This window comes from Polyodon spathula, chromosome 18 (assembly GCF_017654505.1).
Source record: "Polyodon spathula isolate WHYD16114869_AA chromosome 18, ASM1765450v1, whole genome shotgun sequence".
Lineage (NCBI taxonomy): Eukaryota > Metazoa > Chordata > Actinopteri > Acipenseriformes > Polyodontidae > Polyodon > Polyodon spathula.
Window position 1 is genome coordinate 1,138,038 of NC_054551.1, and position 10,605 is coordinate 1,148,642.

The following is a 10,605-nucleotide window of genomic DNA, read 5'->3' on the forward strand; positions in this document are numbered from 1 at the left end:
ACTACTACTACTAATAATAATAATAATAATAATAATAATAATAAGCTTTTTAAGTGAAGTACAGTATGTTCTTAATTTTACCTTTTTTTCTAGTTTTATGCATCAGCTGAAGGTGAGATTGGCTAGCATTGCTAGGAGGCAGGACTGAGGGAGTGAGTCATCTGTTGAAAGTTGACAGCAGTTTGTTCAAGAGGGGTCTGGTAGTTTTGAGTGCTTGTACTTTGCGAGCTGTGTCATGCTGTGTTTCTGCAGCAGTGCCCAGCACAGATATCGATGAAGGCATGCTCCAGGCTAGAAGTCTTGCTATGATTTTTAAACATAGTTGTCTCCCGTTCCATTTTCCAATTCAGAGTCTCTCTTTATTCACTCTCTAGGAATGTAAAATACTAGAAACTGAAATTTGATTACATCCTTAAATGAACGAATGCCAAACAAACTTCTTGTGTGCGTTTGTTTGGGTTGTGCTGGCCAGGTGCCTGATAGCTGTCCAGACTCTGTACCCTGCACCTCGAGGCACGGTTGCTGGGAGAGCCCTTACCTTGCATTCTGCAACGCAAAGGGTTGTTCTGTTTCCATAGCCGGCTTCCTGCAGGACTTTTCTGTTTTAGAAAAGTGGTTTTGTGTGTTTTCTGCCCTTTGCCTCTTTTGTGAGGAGCTTTATTCGCCATTCATCATCCATTCCCCGGTTCAGTCCATCTCTTAAACCTGCATCTTTTTTTCTCTCCTATCTAACATCTTTTCAGTGGGTTTTTTGTATTCAACAAGAAAGTAATAGCCAGCCTTTCTTTCTGCCTCCATGCAGTGTCAGTTTAGTTTCTGCTTATTTCCTTTGATGCTGTTTTGAAGAAAAGCCATTTTAAAAGCATGTGTTGTATATACAGATTAAGTGTGGTTGTGTGTTTCCTGGGAGGAAAAAAAAAAGCCTTTAAATTTACTGATACTGTACTTGATATTGAGCTTAGTTTAATCCAAAATGACTTTCTTGGAGCAGGATTGACATCTGCTTGTAGGATTTGACTTGAAACACCCGTTTCCTGTGACATTGCTTAAGCAATAAGGAACGTTTGAGTGTATGAAGTTGTCTTATACTTCCAGACATAGATTCACTGCTTTATTGCTGTTCAATCATTTAAAGATGTTTTGTGATTTTATCATTAATAGTTTTTAAACTTGGAAAAAGATCAGAGATGTAAGAAACAAAGTCATGCAGACAAACGTTCTAGCTAGTGCCACCTTCGGTACACAACGTTTTTCTACTTGACTTGGTGCCTTGAAGAACTCTCTAGCTGCCACTACTTTGTTACGTTTAGATAGAACTATCCTCTCCAGGGTTTCTGCCGGACTGACAATGTGGGATCTGCTAATGTTCACACGACTGATGATGTCCCTCCAGCTTGTGGATCGGACACCTTCATTGTAATACGTTAGCCAGCCTCTGGCTTCATTAAATAGGATTGACACAGGAAAGAGTCCTGGACCTACTCGCTTTGTTTCTAGAGTTTTGCTTAGGAACAATTGCTACTGGCTCCAGCTTTAACAGCAGTATACTCGTTCACATTTATTTGAGGACGCTTTCAGTTTATGGAGAGAATATTCCTAATTTTTGTTGTACAATTCCTTTTCTGTTGCTTTGGAATTTCCATATGCTGAAATAAAAAATTAAGCGCAGTGGGCGTTAGCGTAATATCAAAGGGCTTCCGGTAAGCAGGGGAATGAACGATTCTGTCTCTACCAATTATTTTTTGTAAGTTCCTGTGTCATGTTTCCCAGAAAATGTCAACAAAGCTGTGATGAATCCCAGATAATCACCGTTTCACAAGGAGAGGGAATGTCGAGTTGCTTATCTCAGACACGCAGCCAGCGTGTAATGAAATTAGAAGAATGCAATGAAGGGGAGGAACCACAATAAAAGGGAGAGAGGAGAGCAGACCAAAACACTGTGATCAATATTTGGTTTTTGTGTTTTTGCTACCTTTTATGGGAATGCCGCAATGGAATTTGTTTTGTTCATGTTGATACCAGAGGGGTAGGAGAGGTTGAGTTTCTATTGAGAAAAGCAGGCAGGCAGGCGGGTGCATGCCACTTAACTCTTGAACTGCAGCCCTCTGTCGCACACTACAGGAGAGAGCAGGGTGTGTATGAGCACCACAGCATGGTGTCCCAGTAGTTAAAGGGTTTAATCACACTTTAATCAAATGCTAATACCGCTTTAAAATGTGATACATTAGCTGTATGACAACCCCCTTTTTATAATTTTATAAATTGTGTTTCTAGTACAACACATGAAGACACTGGGTGCCAACTTTATTCTATAGCGTTCTCCTTTGAGATTTTCCTCAATGGAATTGAAGACCAGACGAGGTCAGAGAATGTTGCTTGTGGCAAATGAGAGGATGGGATGTATTTAAAAACCCTGGGGTTAGCACTCCTGTAAGCAAGTATTACAATACAGTGGCACCCAAACATAGTCACGCCATTAATAAAAAATCCGTGGAACACAAGCATTACCAAAGGTCCAGATCTGTGGCTTTCTACATGGCTGGATATTTGCTTTATGACTGGACTAACTCTTATCACTATTACATCCTTAAAAAAAAAAAAAAAAAAATCAAAGAACTGAGTTTTGGAACCCAAATGTTTTTAACCGAATAATAAAAGTGAGCCTTTGCTGGATTAGTTTGCTGGGAAAGCCAATACTGGTGAACTGCATTTTCCTGCATGCTTGTGAGTTTGTGCGTGCCGTTCGTTTTCCTCTCCAGCTAGCGAGTGCTCTGTGTTCTATATTGTGGCTGCTCAGTCCCAGTGGGGTTGTACAGTTCCCTGCTTTGCATTCCTCCTTTCTCTGCTTGATCCTCCCTGAAAGGGGGACCTCATGTGCTTCTGTCGTTCTCCAGAATGCACATTGTTACACACACTCTCTGGCAGCTCAGAAACATTTCTGCTCGCAATGATTTTATTAGTGAAAAAGAAAAAAAAAAAAAACACAGAAGTCCGGCAAACCTAGATTTTTCAATTGGATTCTTTCTTGAATTTTTTAAAAGCTGTGGATTTTTAATTGACATCAAATGTGAAGTCCTTTTTACACTGTGCTGCGATGGGAGGGGTGCAAGTGTTTGAGCCAGACCAAGCAGCAGATCATCTTGGAGCACTCTCATTCCAAACCTAGGCACCTCAATAAGGTCCTCATTTCCAATTGGCATCCTTGCACTTGAATCAGTTTTCTTCTGTACATTTTTTATGTGGCTTTTGGTTAATAAAAATGTGAATGCTTAGATGTGCACAAAATAAATCCTCTGGGGGCTGCTGCTTCTAATTTCCTCCTCCTTTCTTTCGTTCGTTCTTCCAGGAGTCTTACGTCTCAGTGGCTGGTAATACTCTTGAGATTGGGGTTAGGGTGGGATTGCTATAAAAAGTCAGATTCTCTTTCTCTCTCACAGAATCTGTTTAATGAGAAGGAAAGCTCACGGGTGGTTGGAACAGGGTGGAGTGGTTGTCTCATCGTGTGGATCATAATAGAAAGCAGCAGAAGAAATCAAATGGAATTGAGATTACTCAAATAAGCCAGGGGATAGGGGTGGTGGGGGATGTGTTTTGGAAAGGCAGTGTGGAAGCCCACAAACTGCTATGGTGGGGGAGACGGTGCCAAAAAGGGGGTCTTGTGGGGAGAGATATACAAGAGGAGGCATATACTGAGGTTTCTTTAGATCCAGGCTTGTATTTTTCAGGAAAAATATATTAAGTGCAGCCCTGGATCTCATTTTAGATGCTTGTGGTTTTGTCACCAGGTTTTGTTTGTATTGTGATTATCGTATTGCAGATGCAGTTCGTGATTATACTCAGTATAGTATAGTCATGCAGTCAGATTTGCTCCTCAGTGCTTCCCATGTTCTAGCCAGGTAAATTCAGAGACAAGGAGGATTTCCCTAAAAGAATAAACATCGCTAAGCAAGGTTCCTACACACTGCTAGAATTCAAACTCAACATCCCAAATCATAAATCCTGCCCCACAAGGTTTCAGGAGCCCAAACCACAAGCAGCCTTGAAGAATCTCCAAACGCAACAAAAGGCTAGAAAATGGAAACCGTGTGCGAACCGAGGAATAACTCGCTTTTCCTCCAATACGCAGAGAAGCAGAGACTGCAGCACGAGTTACAAATTCAACCAGTACACAGGAATACATATTCTAGGAGGTTTCAGCAAGGCGTTTAATCACTAATTGAACAGGATGTTGTGTGTTTTTTTTTTTTATTAACACTGTAACAGGGTACTTGCTTGAGGGTGCGTGCATTCGCTGCTGAGTGACAGGCAGGAGATCGAGACAGAGGTTGAAGTTGACAAGCCCCGGAGACGCGCAACGTTTATTAATACAAAGGGGTCACGTGACGTTACCTGCGATGGTAACGCACAGAGGACACATACAGCAAGCTGTACAAAGACAAAATAAAACACAGTACAAGAAACTATCGAAATAAAGGTGCCGTAAAAACGGCGTGCGCTACTCCCTAAGACAGGGAGGTCCCTCTTTATACACCTCACTCTGGATACGTTAGTGGGATTTACAATCCCTGAACTAATCTCTGTTCAGCTATAACCAAACCCCGACTAGCAGGGCCGTGGCGGTTTCACCTCTGATCCCGGGTCACTCTTGCGCCGATCAGGATTACGCAGCCACGTCTCCATGTCCAGGTAGCGTGGACGGTGTTCAGCCCATTGTCCTTGGCTTTGCAGCAGCAGCGAGGTGAACAAACAGGACCTCTATACCTGACAGCGTGCTGGAACACACCTACTTGCTGATTATCCACAGCTGGCAATCACACACAGCAGGCAGGCTCTCCCAGGAGCGACAGGTACTTCATTAATTAATTATAATAATTACACACATTTACAATATATACACAAAACCCACTCTTTGTGTGCAGGGCTCCTGCCCTTCTACAAACCCGTTTTAAATTGTAGCTTTCGTTTAGCCTTGTACGTGTTTTAGTATTGGTATCATCTGGTTTAGCTTTATTAATAACTGCATGACAAGCAGAGGCAACGAGGTGCAGATTCTGTAAACCAATACCTCCCTTTAAGAGCTCTGGGAGTGACGGAGTTAAGCCCTGTTGTGTTCTGTACCCCACAGTGGACTGGGAATAGTGTTGCCCCCGGATTTACAAAGGAGGACCTTGTTTGCCGAACATCTCTGTCTATGAATCTGTATGTACAGAGAGGCAGGCTGTCTTATTAGATTGCAAGCATTTTCTTTTTAAACCTAATTGGGTCAAATGAAGAGAGGATGTGATTAGAGCCGTACCGCACATCTCAGAAATCTCCCAGTGGTGCCACATGCAGTCCTAACTGGACAAGTTTGACATGAATGTAGAAATTTAAAAGAAATTCAACCCAGTGAGCTTGGGTTGCAGATGCTTCAGTTTGGAGCTACCGAAGAGACCCAGATGGTTGGAAAAACGATCTAAATATAGAGGCATGTGGCCGGGGTCTTGTTATTAAAATTCATATTTGTGGATGAAGTCCTTTTTGAACTGTGAACAAGAGTTTTGCAAATGTATATTTTTGGGTACAACCATGCACTGCTTGGTTAAACCCAAAGAGTTTTAATCCCTAGTGTACAACGTGGAGTACTGCTAACTTTAACACACCTGTGTGCTGAGGTGTCGGTACTTCATTACCAGGTGCAGGAGGCTGCAGATGGAATGAACGGCTGTTGGCCACGCCCTCAATAGAACCTATGCGAATCAGAATTCCAAATGCTTCACAATTCCAGCGCAGTTCCCATTGATTGGAAACGGTAAATTACTGTACATGTACCGACTCGGAATGTGTTGCCAGGAACTCACTGCCCACGTCCTAGTCATGCTGAGAGCAGTTCCCTACAAAGACCTACAAGGTTTGAGGGCGGCAAGCATTTATGAAAGTGTAATTGAGGCCAGAACAGTAGAAATCCTAATACCTCCTCCATGCAGATCCTGGCCTCCAGTCACCCGCCACCTTGTTCAGTATGGGGCGACCTTCACTTCCTGAGCCAAACCAGCAGGGAAAGCTGCTCTCTGGCTTTCAGGGCTTTTTCTTTTTAATAAGTGTGCGTGGTTTTTTATTTATTTATTTTTTGCTCATGGCTAAGCAATAAGAAACAGATTTAAGTATAAATCTTCTCCAAAATACAAATACTGTAGTGTAATAAAGTTGAAGTTGGCAGCCCCAGAGCAAGTATGAACAGAGTGGAAACCTTTCCAAGTGTAATGAGTAACATCATATCATCATTAACAACTCAAAGCATTGCTAACGTGTGTTACTTTCCTCCAGCTTGCCTACAGTAATAAAATAAACCCTGTACTCCCAGTGATTTGTTCTTTTGTGCAGCAGCCAGCCTTTTTCTTAGAGGAGTCACCCTTTTGAAGCATGTGGTGTGTGCTTTAGAATTGTAGGCTTTGTGAAACAACGGGTTCAGAGAAAGTATCCATTTCAACACGTGCTAATTGTGCCGCGCACCGTTTTCCTTTGACTTTCATCACTAACTTCTGACACTACTTCAGAAAAGAAGAAAAAAAGTTTACAGTATCTGCAAATGATCTCCTTGAATGTTTTGCAATTGCAGGAAGCAGCTCACTGGTGCCTGAATATCAAAGCCATTTATTCCAGGGTGCAATGTTCACCGTTTTTGTGACTGGGGTGGTGTGGGGGTCTTTTGGATTTCCCCACTCAAAGTGCCTCATTAAAGCCCTGCAGATCTAACCATAAATATGTGTGTTTTTTTTTTTTCTAGGATCCAGAAGAGGTCCTCCCTGAGGTACAGGGAGAGGAGGAGGAGGAGGAGGATGAGGAGGATGAAGAGGGCTTAACGCTGGAGGAGAGGATGATTCTGGAACAGAAGATCAAGAAGGAGCGTAAGAAGGAGGAGAAGCAGCAGATGAAGGAAGCTGGGGTCAGTGCTCAGGTGTCTGTGAAACCGTCCAGGTTGGAGATGGCCCAGGACTATCTGACCTGGTAAGGGAGGGAGGGAGGGAGGGAGGGAGGACTCTAGAGTCTGCTCCTAATGACTCGAGCAACGTGACATTAGCAGGGGACACAATAGCAGGGGCAATATCAGTCATACAAATAAATGTTCCTTTTGGAGCCACCCATTCTGTTTTCTGGAGAAGTTATTTTATTGCCTAGTGAATTGTGTTTCCACTGCCAAGAATGGATGGAGAGAAGAAAATAAAAGTAGCGAGCCTTAGCTTTATCACGTGGTCATCCTCCGGTAGCACTACAGCGCAGTAATGTGGTTTTCACTGGGTGGCTACAGGAAGTACATGCAGGCCTGTCTTCCTGCCTCATACAGCGTCTGGGAGACAGGCATGAATAAGGCTCGTTCATCGAGGAGACATGTGTTTTCAGTTGAAGTCCATCTCGAAGGATTAAAAAAAAAAAAAAAAAAAGTTCAAAAAGTGTGTATGAGTTTCAGAAGAGCTAACATAACATTGTAACAGCTGCTTTCCTTGATCAAAGAGGGACCCCTGCACTGGCTCTGCAAGCACTGAATTGCACTGCAAATAAAGGTATTGTTTTGAAAGTGACTGCGTCAGTGCTTGGAAGCGAGGGTTTGGCTATAAGAAGTAGTGAGTGTTGGTGACTGTGTCTTAAAGATAAGATGTTCATGCCATTGGAATGGACCATGCTGATTAGAACTCACTCAACACTTTTACAATGACCAAAGTAAAGAAGAAATAAATCATATCCTACCCTTTTTGTTTTTTTGGAAATATTTCACAAAAGACTCTTTGATCGAGTCTCTTCAGAGGTTGTTACAGAAAGATGTTACAGTGTAACTGTGCAGGCCATTGTGTTCCTGTGAAGATCGCATTGTGGTCAGCTGTCCTCGCCAGGGCGCTCCTTAATTATTACACATGTGCCTCGCTGGATGGGTTTGAGGCCTGCAGGGTTTTTAATTCGTTGTGGCAAGCGTTTCTGGGAATCGTGGTGCATGTGATGGTGTTGACCTTTAACCTTGTGTCTTAGCGGAACTGCAGATGACTCTGATGGTTGTCCACCCCCCTGGGGTATGAAGTATTTATTTGTGTTTCAATAACTATCGTTTGCAGCCCCAAACTGATTTGATTTTGTTCACATTTGCTTTGCGATTTGTTTTATTGCAAAGCAATACAGATTAAAGGTCTGCCCTTTGAACTTTGGTGTCGCAGACAGACGCGCACCCAGGTAGAGCATGGCTTTTGATGATGTTTTACTAGACACACATGCATACAGATTGGGATGTGATCCTGCAGTATCCTAGCTGAGAGCCTGTGCACATATAGACTTCCAATGACTATCAACACGAATCCCAAACGTTAACTATCCTGATTCTTCCGTATTATTGGTGTTGCATTTTTACAGAAATTACTGGGGTGGACGACTTGCTGACACGGAGGTCTGAAACCTGCTTTTTTTTTGCTTCCCCTGAGCCTAGTCCAAGTTAATCACAAATTCTCAGTTCAGTGAATGGTTCGCTTTACAAACAACAAGCAAGCAATGCAAACAAAGAAAGCCATGATTCAGCACGTTGGCAGCTTGCACTGCAGAAGCAGGCATTGGGTTGAATAAGTTCTGGGGCTGCTTTGAATTGAGGCTCTTGGCAGCACCACAGAAGCGTTTTTGTCGTGTTCCACAAGGGAAGGATTCTAGCACGCCTCGGCTTCTCTTGACAGGGAGCCCCCTGGGTAAGGTGGGCATGCAGTGTCAGCCACTTTCAGAGCGTCTCAGAATGAAACAACGGGACTCTTATGATATTACAAAACCCTTACTGCATCTTTTTTTTTTTTTTTTTAAACATAGGACTAATATTTAATCAAGTCAGGAAGCTGCTTTGAACTTGAGCGAAGGATTCTTTGCACCCTCGGTCAGTCTTTAAAGACTTTGCACAGCCAAACAATGCAGGGGAAATTGGCTACTTCGCTAAAAAAATAAATAACATTCGCTGCATGAGAGAGAGAGAGAGAGAAAGAGAGAGAGAGAGAGAGAGAGAGAGAGAGAGAGAGAGAGAGAGTAATTTGGGTGGCCCTGTGCTGTGCATCCATTACTTACCCTAAGCGTTAAACTCTCAGTGCTACCTTATCATTATCTATCTGATTTGGCTGCTGTTTTTCTGTCAGCCTTGTTAAGAGTACAACTGCAGCGTTGTAGAAAGTAAAACAGTCATTACTGACTTTCGTGTCCCTTGTTTGTTTTGCAGCTGGTCCAAAAACCACAAAGACTGGAGATTTCAAAAGATGAGACGGACCTGGCTTCTGCAGCACATGTGTGACAGCGACAAGGTGTGAAACACAAACCGTCATCTCAGTGGATGAAACAGCCATCCGCCCCGAAGATGGGTAATTAGAGGAAAACCTGGAGATCTAAGATGACTGCGTTGCATGCAGACCATTGATTTAAAAAAAGAAAAATAAACAAACACAATCCAGTATCTTAAGATGCTACGATGTTTAACTTAAACCCTCCTGGTAATAGAAGCATGCTGAAAATAGTACAGTTTGGCACTGGGCTGATTTTGACACGTTGGGTAGGTGGCAGGCGTCCCATTTTCCAATCTTTAGCCGCTTGTCTGCCTGCTAAACAAAACCATCTTTTTAGTGGAATTACTGTATCGTTGAGTGATTTTCAATTTTTAGCTTGTAGGCTGCATACTGTTGCCAACTGCTGATCACTAGTGTAGATTCTGTATAAAAGCCAAGCTTTGACCTCGTTCTGCTATAGGGATGGGTATGCTGTGGATGTGTTGCTGGACAGAGCCCCTTGGATCATTTACAGGGATGTCCAGTTCCCATTTATACAGGCAAGGGGGAACTTGTTTGAGAATTAGCCAGGAGTAGGGAGGGAATTTGGAGAGAAACCAATCCCCCACCTCTTTCTTCTTCTTTTTTTTTGCTACCGTTCCCTAGACCAAGAGACCTGCTGATTTACCTTTAGTGAAATATATACAAAAAGTTATCCTGGGTCAAGCCTTCCCCCTTGCGTATCTCGAAGTTCTCCCTGTCTCACGGACCGCTTCCTTCTAACCCCGCCCCGCTTGCAGGTTCCTGATGAGTTCTTCGCAGTGCTGCTGGAGTATCTGGATGGGCTGAAGGACGGCGCTCGCAAGACTACGGTGAAGAAGGCGGAGTCCCTCATCGAAGGCTGCGAGGATTGGGAAGACAGCGCCACCCTTGTGAAGGCAGGACGAGCCAGAGAGATCATCCAGCTGTTCTCCTAACAGCCTGGTGTAGGAGAGACAGACTGGGCTTGGAGGCCACACCTGGAGAGGTCTGGATTGGTTCATCTGCCCCCAGGTTTGCAGGGATCTTTGCAAAGAAGTTATCACCCTGCAAAGCGTAGATTAGAAGCAAAACTGAAATGAAGCCTATGTCCAAAGCAATGATGTGCTTTTGCAAGAATTCCTGCAAACAGATGAACCAGTCAGGGGAAACAGCAGACTCTCTGGACGCTAGCTTAAACTAATCAAGAGGCCTGTAATATCAATGTTCTTTTAAATTGCCTTTTATTTTGTATCTGTTGAATGTCCTGTGTCAGAATAGGTGTTTAGTGAAGTCGCTGGCCTGGGACTGCTGCCAGTGTGCTGTATATTAGGTA

At 43.3% G+C, this 10,605-nt stretch overlaps 2 protein-coding genes across 4 annotated transcripts in view; both read left to right on the plus strand.

Annotated features, from left to right (window-relative positions):
* Window positions 1-3,818: 3,818 nt before the first annotated feature.
* The window catches only part of anks3 (ankyrin repeat and sterile alpha motif domain containing 3), a 13,783-nt gene continuing 6,996 nt past the window's right edge, over window positions 3,819-10,605 (plus strand). For all 3 annotated transcript variants that reach the window (XM_041278085.1, XM_041278086.1, XM_041278084.1), the window contains exons 1-2: window positions 3,819-3,822; window positions 8,085-8,091. The gene's annotated coding sequence lies outside the window, so the exon portion shown is untranslated. The remainder of the gene's footprint in view (window positions 3,823-8,084; window positions 8,092-10,605) is intronic.
* On the plus strand, window positions 4,075-10,599 carry LOC121331137 (uncharacterized protein C7orf50). Its single transcript, XM_041278349.1, has 4 exons — window positions 4,075-4,164; window positions 6,767-6,987; window positions 9,212-9,293; window positions 10,052-10,599. The coding sequence occupies exons 1-4, from the start codon at window positions 4,075-4,077 to the stop codon at window positions 10,226-10,228; spliced, it is 570 nt and encodes a 189-aa protein (XP_041134283.1). The 3' UTR covers window positions 10,229-10,599.

Bases quoted from the DNA above. Each gene is read 5' to 3' on its own strand.
- LOC121331137 (XM_041278349.1), top strand. From the start codon at position 4,075: ATGGAAACCGTGTGCGAACCGAGGAATAACTCGCTTTTCCTCCAATAC. The intron at 4,165-6,766 runs GTACACAGGAAT...TTTTTTTTCTAG, and splicing joins ACGAGTTACAAATTCAACCA to GATCCAGAAGAGGTCCTCCC. The intron at 6,988-9,211 runs GTAAGGGAGGGA...TTTGTTTTGCAG, and splicing joins GCCCAGGACTATCTGACCTG to CTGGTCCAAAAACCACAAAG.